The 18,654-nt window shown below is 42.9% G+C and overlaps 2 protein-coding genes across 6 annotated transcripts in view; one reads left to right on the top strand and one right to left on the bottom strand.

The window, feature by feature from the left end:
* The window catches only part of LOC137286133 (uncharacterized), a 59,447-nt gene that overhangs the window by 8,436 nt on the left and 32,357 nt on the right, over positions 1–18,654 (top strand). The window contains exons 1-2 of one of the 5 annotated variants that reach the window (XM_067817800.1): positions 5,826–6,119; positions 7,977–8,274. The gene's annotated coding sequence lies outside the window, so the exon portion shown is untranslated. Of the gene's footprint in view, positions 1–5,825; positions 6,120–6,456; positions 6,550–7,178; positions 7,271–7,976; positions 8,275–18,654 lie in introns of those variants that run through there. The other 4 variants (XM_067817797.1, XM_067817802.1, XM_067817799.1 and 1 more) reach the window with 4 other exon arrangements.
* Positions 11,589–12,579, bottom strand: LOC137287971 (probable serine/threonine-protein kinase DDB_G0271682). The gene is made up of 2 exons (XM_067820336.1): positions 12,312–12,579; positions 11,589–11,887 (listed from the first exon to the last, which is right to left on the bottom strand). The coding sequence occupies exons 1-2, from the start codon at positions 12,577–12,579 to the stop codon at positions 11,589–11,591; spliced, it is 567 nt and encodes a 188-aa protein (XP_067676437.1).

Below are 18,654 nucleotides of genomic sequence, written 5' to 3'. Positions count from 1 at the left end.
AGTCTTCAACTACAGCTGTTTATTGTATTAAATTGTGTTTAAATAGAATCTCCCATTATTGCAAACTAGACAGGGAAGTTCTTCATTTTAAATTCATGCTCTTAAAACTGAAGAAATCTAGACTTGACGACTATTTAATAGTTTCAGAGTTAGTACATGCCGTTTCCGGTATTGAGTTATTGACAGTTTCATGGCGCCGTCCCAGTTTCACACAATAATGCCTGCATGACCTTTTCTTGTATAACAGAATTTCACGTCTTCCACATGTTTCTCACATGTCGTGTTATCCTCTTGACTTCCACTTAGCCCCCCGTAACAACATGGCGTCCGTGTATGTCACGTCACCACGGAGACCGAACATCTGTTTACTGGTCCAGATCTTGAGGAAGAGGAAGAGTTCATATCTTCGCCTTACACATTGCACTTTCAGTCCACGAATAGACTTGCACAAGTCTCTGAGGTGATCATTTAATAAGTTTAAATGCGAAGTTCTGAAAATACCAATAAAAGGTAGCACATTGTCCTTCTACCAGACCGGCGTCCGAAGACAGGACTACTATATATCCACAGGCTAAGCATTCATAACAACTTTGGATCAATGCACTGCGTTTATATGGCATTGCTGAGTTTCAGGGATATCGATGTATTGTGTCGAGGTTGTTTGTATTATATATTTTTTAATTTTGTTTATGTTGTCTGGTTTGGTTAAAGCTGTACTCAGCAATATTCACGCCATACATCATCTGCAAATAACTGAGTCTGCACCAGACAGTTTACTGACTGACATTAGGAGAACAGATCAACCTAACTTGCATAACATGACAAGTGTCCACCAAGTCAGTAAGCGTGACCACTCGATCGCGTTACTGGCCTGTTTACAACACATGACTGTTCGGTGCCAACTGCAGTCGTTATATCATTAATAACATCGTAATTGATACCATTGCGTTCGATGTCTCGTTAGAGATTTATACAAAATGCTCTGATTTACATGTTTTGAACAATTCCTGAATATGATCAAGGCATACATGGGGCGGTGGGTTAGCTCGATGTCTCGTTAGAGATTTATCCAAAATGCTCTGATTTACATGTTTTGAACAATACCTGAATATGATCAAAACATACATGGGGCGGTGGGTTAGTGAAGTGGTTAAGGTGTTCGGAAATCACGCCTATACACTAATACACTATGCAAGACTCACTTTAGTTTGACCTTGGCTGTGTCTGTATGGTTAAGATCTGATGAGACGTAGATGGTTTGCCGTCGATGAGGTTGTTGTTCTTCTGTTCAACCGCGGACCGACATCTTGCATGCTAAAACGTAATTGCCGCAATTATAAACATCTGTCAAAATAAACAGTGAACCCTTTTAACTGTGAGTGTTATGAGCGTGTAACCTCTCCCCGTAACCAGCCATCTTCCTGGGACCTTATGTCACCGGGAAGGGTGTTTATTGGGACACGTGGTAAGTTTTAGCCCAGCTGTGAAAGTTTTTATGTTGAAAACATGGTTGAGATGTAGTCCTGAATTACAAGGGGAAAATGAAGTGAGGTAACCACATAAAAGCTAGCTCACAGAAGTGTGTATTCAGGTGTAACAACTTACTGTCAACTGGCTCCGTCTATAATCGGGTCATGACGTCACGCGCTTAAGGGAGATGACTGGTTACGTTGTCGAAATGCGCATGCGATTTTATTGTTTATAGATCATACACACGCTCTGACCAGATTAACCTGATATTTCGTGTGGCGTTAACCTCTTTATTGTTCGATTTCGAATAATGAGGTTTTGTATTCATTGTGCAGCTGGAGAGTCTCCGGGCAATGATCACTTAAAGAAACAAACAGGTTTAGGAGTTATTTAGTTTAATTCTATTGTGGACATTGAAAAAGTGGCATAATATCTCTATAATCCCTAATCTTTATACAAAGTGTAAACACTTCTCCCAATCACCTGCTTGTTTGTTCAGAGAATTGTTTTATGGTCTCCGATCCCGGGTATTGAAGTTGATTCTGTGTGTGGGGTTATACAGTACAAGAGGATATATATATATGCGGGGGGATATAGCCGTCGCCTCGTCCGTCCGACCGTCCCTCTGTTCGTAATCATTATGTTGCGGGAGCATAACTCAAAACGTGTTTATTATTATTCAAACAAAATTGGTAGATACAACTAACAGAGCTTAAGGTAGTGCCTTTTTCTATTTATATATTTTGTCATTTTTGTTTTGGTTTCCATGGACACGTTTTTGGCTTAATTAGTCTGAAAGGGATGATGGGCTTGTTTCAGGACTCAAAACTGAAGGGTGAATTTCATTTCCAGAGCACAACTTGAAAACCTCTTAATACTAGGGAGATATATGAGGCAGGTCCCAAAGTGGTGCCTTTCGCTATTTGGTGTTATAATTGTCCTGGCCTCCATGGAAAAACTGCGGACTTAGTCTCAAAAAGAGAGTGGTGTGCTTCGTTTCCGGAGCACAACTTGAAAACCATTCAAAATCTTTCATCTGAACTTGGCAGATTTATGAGGCAGATCTTGAAGTGGGGCTCCTCTGACGAAGCAACCTCAACAAAGGTTAACATAAACTCCCATTGTTTAACATTGCACTAAGGTTACTTTAATGACTTACGATCACCTTAGCGCCTTGTGAAAGGAGGCCCAGGTTCGATTCCCCACATGGTATAATGTGTGAAACTATTTCTGCTGTTCCATGCCATGATATTGTTGAACTATTGCGACGTAAAACCATACTGATTTACGCTCCCACTTTTTCACACATATTAGGGTATAATTTAGCAAAATAGCTCAGAAAGATTTCGAGTAGATGTCGGTCCAACTCCAGACTGTACGTGTTCCATTTGATCACAGAGGTTCGATAGCTGTTGACTATCATCAGGGTTAGAATTGATCTTCAACATGCAATGTTTGTCGGAGGGGTAAGAGGATACGGTTGTCCATGCTTGTTTCATATTTGTCACTATATCCTAATTGCGTTGATTGAAGATTATAATGCTAATCGCTCAATTGTCTGGTCCCTACTTGATTATCTTCAGGTCGCCATTATGTAGCTGGAATATAGCTTAGAGAAACAAGCAAACAAACAAACAATACTTCCAGAGACAAAATAAGACCGAAAACGAAACACGGACATAACATGAAGATGCGGTACACAGACAAGTTTGATGTTGAAACCCTGACTGTGCATGTTATTTATGAGGAAGTTTTTATGCATACAAGATGTGTGATTACCTCATATCATCATCACAATCCTCACCACCACCACCACCATCATCATCATATCCTCATCCTCATTCCCACCACCACCATCATATCATCACCCTCATCCCCCCCACCATCATCATATCCTCATCCTCATTCACACCACCACCATCATATCATCACCCTCATCCCCCCCACCATCATCATATCCTCATCCTCATCCCCCCCCACCACCACCATATCATCACCCTCATCCCACCACCACCATCATCATATCCTCATCCCACCACCACCATCATCATATCCTCATCCCACCACCACCATCATCATATCCTCATCCTCATTCACACTACCATCATCATATCCTCATCCTCACCACCACCATCATCATATCCTCATCCCACCACCACCACCATCATATGCTCATCCCACCACCACCATCATCATATCCTCATCCCACCACCACCACCATCATATCCTCATCCCACCACCACCATCATCATATCATCATCTCACCACCACCATCATCATATCCTCATCCCACCACCACCATCATCATATGCTCATCATCTCACCACCACCATCATATCCTCATCCCACCACCACCATCATCATATCATCATCTCACCACCACCATCATCATATCCTCATCCCACCACCACCATCCTCATATGCTCATCCCACCACCACCATCATCATATCCTCATCCTCACCACCACCATCATCATCCTCATCCCACCACCACCATCATCATATCCTCATCCCACCACCACCATCATCATATCATCATCTCACCACCACCATCATCATATCCTCATCCCACCACCACCATCATCATATGCTCATCTCACCACCACCACCATCATATCCTCATCCCACCACCACCATCATCATATCATCATCTCACCACCACCATCATCATATCCTCATCCCACCACCACCATCATCATATGCTCATCCCACCACCACCATCATCATATCCTCATCCTCACCACCACCATCATCATCCTCATCCCACCACCACCATCATCATATCCTCATCCCACCACCACCATCATCATATCCTCATCCCACCACCACCATCATCATATCCTCATCCCACCACCATCATCATCATATCATCATCCTCACCCCCCCCCCCCATCATCATATCATCATCCTCATCCCCACCCCCCACCCCATCATCATCATCACTACACTATCGTCGTCATCACCATCGCCACTACCACCACACCATCGTCGTCGTCATCATCATCATCATCACCACCACCATCATTATCATCATCATCATCATCATCATCATCATCATGATGTATATTCCTGCTCTTGGTGATTGTATGAATATTTCATATTTGGTCAGTAGTAAGACAAACAACGCAATTAAAGGGACGACGGAGTGCCATTGCACGAATGTGTAAAAGATAGTTATACAACATAAATCGCTTAAATGATAATTAGAATTGCTAGGACCATGCCGAAAGGAATACTTTCTGATTTTAGCGTGCGATAACTCTAACTCGTGCAGTGACAGACAAGGTTTTCACATGGCAGTTGTCTCTGTAATGTGTCATACAATACTGAAACAAACGCATCTAATCAGTCCTTTCAAGTCTGCAATGTGTGGCAAGTGTGGATTACCACAGTTTGTGAAAATAAAGAAAGTCTATGGCTTCTTTATGTTGTATTTTATTAACATTATTAGGACACCGTAGGTTTCTGTAAAATATGTTCAATTCAGTTACTAGGTGCAAGTTTATTTCCACTGCCCACTGATCTGATGAATCTGGATCGACTGACAGAGCGTGATAAGTGATAAACTCAGTGTAAATAAATTCAAGTTAACTTCACTGCTGGACAAAGGAAAGTATACATCAATGTTTGATGGTGGAACATATTCTGAGGGGAAAAATAATAGATCACATGAAAGGACAAGTGATCTGTATTTTATTCCAGGTTTCTTCATAAGCTTTGTATTGCATGACTTGTAAAAAAAACTTGAAAAAAAAACCCAAACAAAACGGGAACCCTTGTGCTTTCGTGTGATTCCTTATACAGTGGTAGTGTATTTGATGGGGATTTGATCATTTGTCTTGTTTTAAAGACCTTAAGTTACCTTCGGTGACAGGTTTCAGTCTAGTAACGTCTTCATAACGTAAAATCGATTCAAGTTAACTTCAGTGGTCAAATCACCATTGGCCAGTTCGAACGTTGAAGAGTAAACTTCAGTTGCAGTAGAACAAGTCTAATTTTGTGTCAATACAGTGTAAGAGTGCAGATGACACAAAAGTATCAGCATTTTCAATTTTTAAGGTGATGATATAGGCATAATGGGGTTCATTGTTAAAACAACATCAATACGCATCGCGCTGCTGAATGGCGTCAACGTCAGTTTACTATATGAGGAGGCACAGATTCAAAGCTTCTACATTCTTTAAACTTATTTAGTATAATAATCATTTCTCTTAAAAAGTGCGTTCAGTACATTCAGTTTCGTTGTCACAGAGCGTACATGTATGTGTATGAATAAGCTGTGTACATGAAAATACAGCAGTGACACGGCAACGGTAACCCGACCTATATGGCCTGGCATAAAACATCGGCGAAATAGTGCATGTGGAATGAAATAGATCAATGGCGGCTCATTCATTTGTGTGTGACTGACACAGCATCTCGCTTGATAAAGTCTCCAGATATTATGCTTGAACTACTGAACAGGGGAGCATCCAAGGTCCACAAAGAATTTTAATTGAAAGATGTGTCTGCCTTTCACAACGTAACCTATTCATCATTGGCGAATAACGTTGCCCGCAGCACACAGGCAGTTCATTTGGGCAGACAGTCACGACCAGCCGCTTTATTGGGAAGACACACATCTATTAAGGATACAAACCGACACAAAGGCAGGTGAAAATTATACATTCTTGTGAAATATCTGAACCCAGTTTAGGTCACGAATGTACTCCCGTCCGAAAATATTGACCGCCAAAGCCATGCGACCGTCATTATTCCCAGTATCACCCCATGCGTTATAACTCAGCGGAACACTGGGCAGCACTATTGTCCGGCGTCCTAATTCAGCTAATCATCTCATATTGCGTGTAAGGACCACTGTGTAATACTGTTCCCTTCTCCCGTCTTGTATTGAACGCCCGCGGAGCTTTGTAAACAGGTTTGAATACCGAGGGAATGTAGGCGTAGTGAGCATGACACAACATACGGCGACCAGCCAATCGCTGAACCGCTACTTCAGGGGATTGAAATTATCGTCTGCTCATCTGGTATCGTCTGCAGTGTTGGGGAGATGCTCGGTCGAGTAATACACATATGTAGGTGAGTTTTGCTGTTTGATTTGAGTGGAGGTGATTTCTGTGGTGTAGCTAGATCACACATATCTCATCTGTGATACCAGAGACGTTTACAGACCTACTGCTTGGAGATGTCGTGTCGACCACGTGGTAGATAGTTCCAGGAATGGTCAGTCGTTGTCTCCGAGGTGCTCTACATCCGTCACAGCCGATATCAACAACATAATGACTACGACTGTTTATAGTCCGTACAGCATACCTGACGGTATATATTCTGTACAGCATACCTGATGGTATATATTCTGTACAGCATCTGTAATAGTATATATTCGGCATAGTGTTTCTGACAGTATAATATATATTTTCTGTTTTCTGTGACAGTATATATTTTCTGTGATATCTGTGACAGAAGTTGTAATGTGTACATTATATGTCATGATCATTGTTTGTTTTCTGAGTGAAATGCGTGTCAGTATATATTATCTGTGATATTTGTGATAGTAACATGCATAGATTCTCCTTGGCATCTGATATTATATATATTCTACAAATGTCTTCTATTTACTCGCGATGTATAACGTGTGGGCGTGTCAGCCAAATCTCTCATGTTTACCCTCACGATGTATTTGACATTGATTTGAAAGCTGTTACACCACACGTAGCCTGAAAACACCACGGCCATACACTTAGCGTATGTGTGGCAATCTAGCTTTAAGTGGTATTGCTCTTGATGTACAACACAACAGGTAAAAGATCTAAATCATGATGATGATGATGATGGTGATGATGATGATGATGACTATTAATGTTAAGCTTCTATTTGATCATACAATGTGTACATTATCTACGTCTGTACACAGGACCACGCATGTTTGATCTTACAAACATGTTAGACGAGTTCAGTAACGCCGGAATGTGACTGTGTGCTGCTAACTCGGCATTAACCCCTTCCCATGTATAGACGTCGTCATGCCGCAACAGCAGTGTAGTGTAGACCGTGATTACCCTATCCTCAAGTCAGTCCCTCAACCACATTATTTTCCCCTACTGCCTAGTCCTCCCAGCAATGCTAATCTCCCAATTCACTTTGGCTCCTTTTCAGTTTAAATGGGTTTATTTTTTACAATCTAAATTACACATAATCATGGACTAAGCTCAGTCCACCTATCCCCATACTCTGTGAGAACAAGGACAGATTCAGTGCTGTGAGACACTCAGGAGGTTATGTCATATGAACTGACTCGTGTATTGTTACAATACGATGGAGAGCTCTATCTAGTCTGGATTTGTGCGTGAATGTGGTATAAGGAATACTGCCACCAGTCTGATCATTTAGCGTATAAATAAATATGTGTTGCACAGACTCTGTTCAACAGAGCGTTAAAGCGAAATCCAGATATAATGAGGTTAAATTTCTATGCATGTATGTAACCCGTTGCATTTTCCTTCCAGGAGTCTCTAGTACAAGTGTTGTTTCCAAGTAAAACCTGTCAGTGAAGTGCTTTAAGCGCATGAGCCGGCAGTTGTGGAGGATACTGTTAACCTAACGACTGCTAACATATGGAAAACGCGTGGATTGTCAGTTGACGTGTGACGGGGAACGTAAAATCACACCGAATGTAGAAGTTTCTTCCGTCTCCTCCTTGCAAACAGGAAGGCTTCACGTTGATCATTGCTGATAGGGAGGTTGTGTGACAAACACTGGATTAACGTGCGCAACGGAGACTAGGTGATACTTACCTAACACTGGGTAAGTATTGATTTTTCGTTCTGTTGTGCATAATACTGTGTCAACACGTTGGAAAATGGGACATTCAGCTTTTGGCTATTATGTAAATAGTTATAACAGGGAACTGTAAATGGGTTGAGTGAACGGGCCAGTTCTATAAAACGATATTACCATTGCCAGGGTCGTAATTCAATGTTAAGATGTGGGGAGTTAAGATCGTCTTGGCACTAAGCTGGCTTTGAGTGCGGGGCCTCGACAAGCAGTCATGTACAGCTCGGCTATAACATTGCGATCAGGGATTTCATACAGCTAAAAAGACAGCAAGGTACATCGTCTGCAAGATGGTACATTCATTAGATGTTTAGTCAAATTGATTTACACGCCGCGTTCATGATCACAGCACGTCTTAACTGCTTGCACGTGTGTGCAGCTATTTGTATTCGTATGGACAATGCCGGTTATTGTGTTTGCCCCGTGTGAATCTTGGACCGCAGTTGAGTGAGTGAGTATAGTTTTACATCGCTCCCAGCAATACCTTCGCAATATCACATGGGAGACACCAGAAACTGGTTTCACGCAACGCACCATGGGCAATCGAACATGGGTCTTCGGTGTAAGGGGCGAACGCTTTAACCACTAGGCTACTCCAACGAACCTGGAACGTCAGACCGGGAAACAATAAGTACCATATTTCAAGGTCATCTGGTTTGACATGGCTATGGTAAGGACGCTGACCTTCCGTTCTCTGGACCGGTACACTCAAGTTTAACGCATTTATGAGGCTCGCTCAATAATTTCTAATAAAAACCCACGAGAAGTGAAAGAGGCGTTCCCAGACCATCCGCTTATCTAGACCTGCCTGTTTAGAGGAGAGAATTACTATTCATCCATGGGCCTAGCATTCAGTACGGCCTTGGAGCAAGGCTAAGTCTGTATATGCTTCAACACTAGTTTGTCTCACGGTCCCTGAACCACGTTATTTTCCCTACTATCTATCCCTCCTTGCAATGCTAAAGCCTTAAATGAAGCAAGTCTAGATTTCCTCAGGTTTAGGGTCTGAATCTCTGGTCTTTTTAAGGCTCCTTTTCAATTTATATGGGCTAGTGTGTTACTATCAAAATTACAATATATTCAGAGACTAAACATTTGTCTAGCGTGTGTAGGCAAACTTGCAACGTGTAAGAACCGCATTCAGTCTAGAGATACGTCGACAGGCTGGTGTGTTTAGGTCTTCCTGATCGGTTTAACAATCATCATCATCATCATCATCATCATCATCAGAATACCAGACAGACCAGTCACTCTGGCAATAATCATCAAGCCTGGCCCCCAGTGATATGTAATGCTGGAGTTACTTGAGTAGATACATCTTGAATAAGCGGGACATCATGAGAACGACTGAACTCACCCAGCTTTGTTTGTAGTACTCTAACGCTCTGATGCTGAAACCAGTACCTCCAGCATTACATATCACTGGGGGCCAGACTTGATGACTATTGCCAGAGTGACTGGTCTGCCTGGTATTCTGATGATGATGATGATGATGATGATGATGATGGTCATATTGATGTATCATAAATTGTTTTCCTCTTCTGACTAAACTGATAGCATCATCGCTGACACACGTCAGCATGACTCGAAGAAAAATCATCTTATATTTTTGTAGGTTTTATTTCGGGAGCTTGCTAATTTATTGGCAGCCAGGCATAATGAAGTATGTATCTGTGATGGTAGCTACAATGAAACAACTAAGGAGTATTGATGATACTGGTATGTAACTATGTTTCTTTTACCTAACTTCGAACTGTCCGGGCACTGTTTAAATTCAGCTTATTAACGTTTTCAAAACCGTTGTGTGTTTTTCATGTCCAAATAAGAGTGTATGCGTTTTTTTTGTTGAGTATATGGACTCACGGTTTGGTTCTAGTACAGAAATATCAGCTTTTGGATCTATCGATGAATGATTAAATTGTCTTCATATTAAATAAATCTCACTCCTCGCTCAGTGTGTGATGTGGCAGTATGATTATTAACCTCGACTTCACAGATCGTTGTTCATGATGTCGACCCCAGGTAGTACTCGACCAGAGACAGTTACAATCAACAGTGATATAGTTCCACAGAGAATAGTTACTGGAAATACATATCCCAGGTGTTACATGTTTCTCCTACATCTCCAGAGAACTTAAACGGTCGTCGTCGGACGTATGGGTGACGTCAGAGAGTGTCAGAACATTTATTTGTCGAAGTCATGTTCAGGGTTTGACAACAAGTCGTACATTTTCCCGCAATGACAGAGTACACAATAAGCCGTGACGTCACAACGTGCACATTCCTCCAAGACCGAAACCCCGACGTGTCACGTAAGGTTGTGTAACTACGGAATAGTTACCTAGAAGAATGCACGACCTTAACGCTTGGCCTGGCTAGGACAGCACGGCTTCGCTTCCAATCAACATTGTTTGGGACACAAAAGCTGTAGCTGAACGTCACCTGTTTGAACAGATATGCTACTGTGAACTTTACACGTTGCAGACAGAATGTCCATAATGTGCTGTCACGCTCGGTGTGTGACGTCAAAGATTTGTGCGCCGTGACACCTTGTGTCATGATTCTCGTGAAACAGTAGTGTATCGAGACGCACACTGGTGACACGCCTTGAACCAACGTCAGACTGGGACATACTGATGTAGAGACAAGCAGAGACTGTCATTCAATTCGAAATGCAGAGTTGTGTCCCTTTTTTAACGTTCAAGTCATCTACAATCGTGGTTTTTAACTCCAGACACACTGACTACTCCAGGTTTGCCAGCATGTAGTCTGTCACCTGGACCCAGTAGAGAAAAATGTAAAGACGCTCATCAAAAGTTTTGAATGACTGAGCAAATGCAGACAGCCTCAGTTCATGTATGAAATTACGAACCGAGTTGCTTTTGGGGTTGTATTTTGTTTGTGATAAATATGTATATAATTTCAAAGAAAATAATCTTATTTCTGTGATTTAACCTCGGTCTTGTGAGCTCAATATTCATGATTGTTTATTAACCGTCCTTCCGTATTAGATTGACCATGGTGTAACTAAACACTCTTCGGTACAGCGTTAAATCCGACTTATTCACTCACCTTTATCATTAAACCATGGCCGATGCTATACCACATAACTCAAGCACTAGTTTGAAAGTATATCATGTTAGTCCTGATGGTTGACTGAAGATCCACTGAGCTAACGTTATCCGTTTCCAGCTTAGGTTTACGGTACGCTCGGCTACATCTAATCACCTGAATATTTAAATATTCATCCTGTAATCAGATATGGCTACTCTTGTAGAAATGTATCAACATGCCTCGAGTATTTCGTCGTATGATGAAGAGCAGGATAGTTTTCTGGCTCCTTGTGTTGAGTAGGATAGTTTTCTGGTTCCTTGTGTTGAGTAGGATAGTTTGTGTTGTGTAGGGTAGTTTTCTGGTTCCTTGTGTTGTGTAGGGTAGTTTTCTGGTTCCTTGTGTTGTGTAGGGTAGTTTTCTGGTTCCTTGTGTTGTGTAGGATAGTTTTCTGGTTCCTTGTGTTGTGTAGGGTAGTTTTCTGGTTCCTTGAGTTGTGTTTGTTGTTGATGGTGGACCTGGTGTGGTGATGCTGTATGATCGATAACCATTGGTGATACTGACCTATCTTTTGTGATGTGCACCATATTTAAGAACAGTACATATGGCACGATGCGAGTCTTTTGGTGTGCTGATATTGTTGGCAGTGTTGTTATTTTTAATGATGTTGTTTGTGACTGGTATCAGTTGGTTTGCTTACCAACATGTTCGTGTCGTTTCTTGCCACGTTAGGGGCGGTGGGGTAGCCTAGTGGTTAAAGCGTTCGCTCGTCACGCCGAAGACCCGGGTTCGATTCCCCACATGGGTACAATGTGTGAGGCCCATTTTCTGGTGTCCCCCGCCGTGATATCGCTGGAATATTGCTAAAAGCGGCGTAAAACCAAACTCACTCACTCACTCACTCTTGCCACGTTAGGTAGCGTTGCTTTGTTATTGTTGTTCTAGTCGTTTCTGACCGTGTTGCTTCCATTGTTTGTGCTGACCATATTCTTGGTGTTCTTTGTGCTGTTCTTGATGTTTCTTCCTGTTAGTGTTGACTGTATTGTTGGTACCGTTTGTGTTGATGCCGACCATGTTGTTGGTGTTCTTTGCGTTGACGTTATCCATGACGTTCATACTGTTTGTGTGGACGCCGTCAATGTTGTTTGTGTTGACGCTGTCCATTATGTTGATGCTGTTTGTGTTGATGCTGCGAGTGCTGTTGGTGTCGTTTCTGTTGAACATGTCCTTGATGTTTACCTCATCAGTGAGTGTTGTTGTTATTGTTGGTAGCTGTGGCTCAGTTATCCCACTCTCGTGTTAGCAACACATCGACTGATTAGCTGGAATGTGAAGGGAGATCCTGTAGCGGGTTGAATCTTTGTTAACAGCAAGATATTATGGCCTTTTTCCACCCAAGCGTAATAATCACAAAGACTTATACAGCCAAATTCTCACAATTTCTAGCCATGAATAAGCCATCGCTTTCAAATCTGGTCGTGCGAAAGTACATACATAATTAAATTGTCTTCCCTTTGATGGGATACAGAACTTGAAACACAGCTAACATTCCAAGTGGGGACTAAAACATTCGTCGCTTGGACCTGTTCATATTAAATCTCCCCATACAGTGGGTCATTATGCTCAGTATCTCCTCATGGTGCTGTGTACTTAATATATTTTGTAACGCTCTTCCACGGTCAACGTGACTTTCGAATGAAACATGCCGCGGTTTATTATCCGTGAGAACATTACAGATTCAAATACCCCAACCATGATGGTAACTCTTAGCAAACAATGGCGAGTGGTGAGACCGTGGAATTTATATTTATGACAGCGTAGTCTTTCTCCTCAGTCGCCTCACCTCTGACCTCGCGTAACAGGTATCGGGGATGACGTGGACGGCCGTCTTCATCCCCGGTCTCGCAGAGTCGTAGTCTGCTGATTCATGATGAAGTGGAGCCAAAGGGCTCTCATCGTTTAAAAGAGGAGAAGAATGACACGTAAATTACGTTTTAACGAAACGTATCGAGAACGTTTATACAATAAAAGTGAGCGAATCTGTGGGGATTCCAGGGACTTACACCAGGAGGTCAAAACAGTGAGTGAGTTTAGTTTTACGCCACATTCAGCAATATTCCAGTCAAATGTCAATGGTCTGTACATAATCGAGTCCGGACCAGATGTTCCAGTGATCAACAGCATGAACATCGATCTAAGTTGGAACCGATGACATATGTCAACTAGTCAGCAAGCCTGACCACCCGATCCGTTTGTCGCCTCTTACGACAACCATGTGTTACTGAAGATCAGTTGTAACCCGGATCTTCACGTGTGACAAATCAGAGATGTAACAGTGTTGATACCCGGTGGTGATATTCGTTTAGACATCAACCACTGTGCTATATACTTCATGGAAATGGCATTGTTCGTACATGCGTGTGGATCCGCTAGTTTTGGGCCCGAACCCCTCTGATGATATGGCCGGTGAGAAGGAGAAGCCTCGGCTAGATGCTCAGTAGATCCCGGCGATCTCCGCCCCACTGCATGACCGCATCCTTTGGGACATATCTCGCCATGATATTCCAGACATTTCTTCATTAATTCCCAGTTCGTATTTTGCTTCTATTGGGAGCATAACCTTCTGTCCGTTTTCCAAACGAACAAAGCCAGAATGAAGATGTCTCAAACCAATTTTGTTTTTGCTGATGTATTCTTGAGACGAGTCATCGAATATATCACCGTCTAGCTACGTATTGCGAAGTTGTTGATAGGAATGAATCGTTTTGAGACTGTTCCTAGTCAATGACCTTCCCCTCCTTCCCGCTTCAGTGTTGGGCAATGGCTGGTGATTGATCCCTCGTGTCTTACCGTGATGTCTCATCAAGCACCTTGCAGCGGTCTTAAATTAGGATTTCACAACAGTAAAAGTGGTGTCTGCCGATAACATTAGCATTGCTTGCCACAATCAAGTCATTTGTTTCTCTTTCGTGCCCTGCATTTTCACCCCATGAGTCAGATTTGTTTAGTCAGGATTTTAAGGACAGTGGTCCAGTGGTTTGTTGTGTAACTCGGAGACCTGGTTCGATCTCTGTGATAAATCACACGTTGTGTGTCCACCGGTGATGTTGTAAGAATAATCCACTACAAGGTGTGTGAGACCTTCAGTCACGACACTGCATTAATTGTTGTCGTCATCGTCATCATTATCACATCAAGATCGCAGACGTAACCATCATCACCATCGTCGTGGTAATCATCATCATCATCATCATCATCATCATCATCATCATCATCATCGCCATTTGTATAGTGATTGACCTTGGTGAGATGGTCGTTCAACCCGTTGATGTCGGCAACTGTCGGTATTTAATGACAGATGGTGTTGAACCCTTTAAATGATATCATCCATCCAAGGACAGTCGTCTCAGCAGGACCAAAGAACCCCTCGCTGTTCACCTTTCACAACGGACAATTCTGTCCAACTCCCTAGACCCCGTGGAAACTGACGTGTTGCCGTGATAATGTCTTGAATCGCTTCCAGACCACCGAATCAACTTTAGCACTTTGTAAACAGGTGGTTTGTCCTGCTTCAGAATGAAACGATCCAAATTATATCAGTGGAATCTGTACACGCACACGGATACGTCTGACTGGTTCTTCAGTTGAACGCCATAACGTACAAACATGTTGCTCTGTTTATTTGTATTGTATGTCGGGACACGACATCCCCACAGCATCGCGCTCCTCAATAGACGGAAACTAGTCGTTATCACCGCATCAGTGAACATAGAGCTAAAGTAAAGATATTGAAGAGTGCGCGGACGCAACGGTTACAAGGTTATTAACGATTGGGTCTGGTATGCTCTTTGATGTAAGCAACGGACACAAGAATTTGACACGTCTCCCTGCCTACATGTCTCTTACAGGTCGATGCTTCAAACAGAACTGGAAGATTAAATTCAGCCTTCATCACGTTATCTATATGTAGTAAAGACCTGCTTTGTGTTCATTGGGGGTGGTTTTGTTTCTCTGTTCACTGTGGCTTGTCTGAGAGACGCGTATGTCACAGTACGGGTGAATATAGTTTGACTGTCACGCAATCAATATCTGTGTTACAGTATCCATGTCTGTAGTATGAGAATCTGGACAACTTGAATCTGTCAAAGTCACGATCTTGTCCCAGTAGATCTGTCTGGAGCGTATCTGATAGTATCAGCCTGTGGTATGTCTGACAGAATCACACCGACTTTGACCTAGGATCCGCTGTATGTTTGAAAGAGCGACACGGACCGAGCCACATGTATCTGAAAAAGTCATTATGCCGTGTCCCAGTATCCCTGGATCTGTAGTATGTCTGAAAGTGTCCCACAATCTGTGTCCCAGTATCCGTGTCAGTAGCATGTCTTAAAGGGTCCCTCAGTCTATGTCCCAGTATCCGAGTCTATAGCATGTCTGAAAGTGTCCCTCAATCTGTGTCCCAGTATCCGTGTCTGCAGTATCTCTGAAAGTGTCCCTCTGTCTGTGTCACTGTGTCCATGTCTGACAGTCACAGACAGTCTTCACGACATTGTCTGTTTAGTGTTGGCCAGTGAGAGCCTTTGTCCTCAGCCGTTTGTCCTCAGGGTTTGTAGTATGTCTGAAAGTGTCCCCCAGTCTGTGTCCCAGTATCCGTGTCTGTAGTATGTCTGAAAGTGTCACTGTGGCTGTGTCTGACTGCATGGAAATGCCTGTTGTACATCTGACATACACAGTGTTTGAACACTTCCTGTTACAAGGGCCTGTGAAGTCCGCGGCTTCACTCACTCGCTTTTAAATGTGAATGTAACTTTGCTCACAATTACATTTACACGTATGAATGCACCTATGCAGGTGCGTGGAATGAGGTCGCTGGCTTCGTTGTATTGAAGGCGTGTATCATATGCCGTGCACGACGTCCCTATTCAACGTATGATACAGTCAGCGTTGCGATGTAGGCAGACGAAGGTCTGACACAGCAATGGAATAAATTGATTACACTCTCTCTGAGGATTAGTTTAAGAAGTTAAGCATATTGGTCCATATGTTTGTTAGCGAGGCACACGTTGACGGATCTCATCCCGCAATTACATAAAAAGGTGCGATTCATTTGCTTGTCTGTGGCAAGTGGGCTGTCAGTGCTGTTTGTAGGAGACATTGATCACGGGGCTGGTAAACATTGGGGATGCTGTACATGTGCTTCTCTAACATATAGTGAGTCGTTGGAGACATGTCCCCAATACCGGCCTTATGACCAGGTGTCTGCCGCCGCGATGCTGGACTGTGCCATGGTGAAGGTAGGTCAAGTTGAACAGTGACCTGAAGGTATGGGTAGGTCACACCAGCTGCTGGCTTGACCGTGGATGGGTAGGTCACACCAGTCATTGACTGACGGAGGCATGGGTTGGTCACACGAGCTACTAACTTGAGGGAGGAATAGGTAGGGGCTGGTGATACCAGCTACTTCTCTGAGGGGGTATATGCAGGCCACCAAGACACCGACATGGTGAAGGCATATTCAGGTAAGCCTTGCCGTGTGCCATTATACTGAATCTGAATATATCTGTATGCCATTTCCGGTTATGAAAAACGTTAAAACAATTGCTCCATGAAAATAACAATGACATTAGATTTAGAGGCAACAGGAAATTAATAGCAGTATCACTATCATTGAAATCATCAGTGAGTAATGGCGCCATTAGACTCCGACCTCTGATGTAAGTTGTTTTAATTTCCCTCTCACGTTCATCTTCCCAGGTCATGGCACCCCCGTGATTCTCTTTACTATCACAGAGACATGGGGTTTACAACGCCACGTAATGCATATTCATGCTTCCAGGTCACACCGACTGTTAGATACGTGTGTTTCATGTGCATTAACCTGACCATGAGCTGAGGTCGGATCTTATGACGTCATATACTTGTTCTTTTTTAGCACTTTATGGGATCCCAAGATGGTTGATTTATGCAAATTGCAGAGCTATGTGGCATTCAGTGTTAGAAACCATATCATGAATAGCGTTTCAATTTCTACGTTATCACAAAAAGACCTGTTTGCGTCGACGCTTTTGAAGTAACGACCTTTGCATGGAGTTGGTGAGATTGATAAGGGGGAGCTGAACATGTTGCATGTTCTGCAAATATGTCGTGAATTAAAGACCTATGTTGCCTGCCTCCCCATCTGAGCGAGTGAGTATGTTTTTACGCCGCTGTTATCAACATCCCAGCATTTTCACGGCGGGAGACACGAGAAATGGGCTTTACGTCTTCCTTGCCATTTGAGAGCAACAAACAAGTATGTATCGAAACTCCCCCCGTACCTCCAAGAATGACACTCCACCTAAGCAGTACATGAACATGTTGTTAATCGCAGGAATATTTCAACCAGCGTCTTTCAGAAACAACGTCTTATCAATGCCTGCAGAACTGTCGCCGGATGCACGTGCGACCTACCCCAGCATGTGCATGTGCAACCACTTCCGTGTCGCATATTCTACGTCCGCTACACATAGCTCTTATGTTACAATAACATTGCCATAAGTATAGTGGGAACAAAGACGGTCTTGTTCCCAGCCGCGTGCACTTTAGCTGGCGTATTCGTGAAGAGCAGCTATTCATCCTTCCACAGCTCTGTATATGATGAAGGACTTGTACTTGACTCTGTCTGCACATGCATGCCATCTGGTGCTACATGTCAGTAGAAGCTGTTGTCAGGCAAACCCTATGTCGGAAGTCATATGACAACGCCCACTGGGCACCACGTGAAACACAATCAATCTCCACGTCTAATTATACCGGATAAGAATCTGAAGATTTTACAACGGACATTTTCCTGATCCTCAGTGTTCAAGCCATCCGCTCCTCGGAGTTGTCTGTTAGAAATATATCGCGTTGCTACAGACCCATGCAAAAGTATTCGGGCACTTGACATAATTTCTGTTTAATTCTCCGTTGCTTATTTATCGAAACGCAACAATTTATTCATCATGTTTACAGCGCCGTGTACTCCTTTAACATGGCGGCCTATGGGATTGTGCATTGTGGAACCATGCGTAAGTTGATAAATGTGATGTCCTTAGTTAAATAGCGGTCGGAAAATTGAACTGAAATTATGTGCACAGATCAGAGACGATTTCCAATTTGTGAAATTTTACAGATGTCCACCCTAAACTCACTTCATGAAAATTATTTATGCCATACTGAAATAACATTTAAGTCCATGGAAATTACGTTAAGTGGCCGAATACTTTTTGCACGGGCTTGTATTTTATCATAGACACGGGTGGCACAGCTGCTTAACGC

This window comes from Haliotis asinina, chromosome 6 (genome assembly GCF_037392515.1).
Source record: "Haliotis asinina isolate JCU_RB_2024 chromosome 6, JCU_Hal_asi_v2, whole genome shotgun sequence".
NCBI classification, from domain to species: domain Eukaryota; kingdom Metazoa; phylum Mollusca; class Gastropoda; order Lepetellida; family Haliotidae; genus Haliotis; species Haliotis asinina.
Note: the sequence above shows the minus strand (reverse complement) of the source record. Positions and strands in the feature narration are given on the sequence as shown.

Bases quoted from the DNA above. Each gene is read 5' to 3' on its own strand.
- LOC137287971 (XM_067820336.1), bottom strand. From the start codon at position 12,579: ATGTTCAACAGAAACGACACCAACAGCACTCGCAGCATCAACACAAAC. The intron at 11,888-12,311 runs GTCAGAAACGAC...TCGATCATACAG, and splicing joins CAAACAATGGAAGCAACACG to CATCACCACACCAGGTCCAC.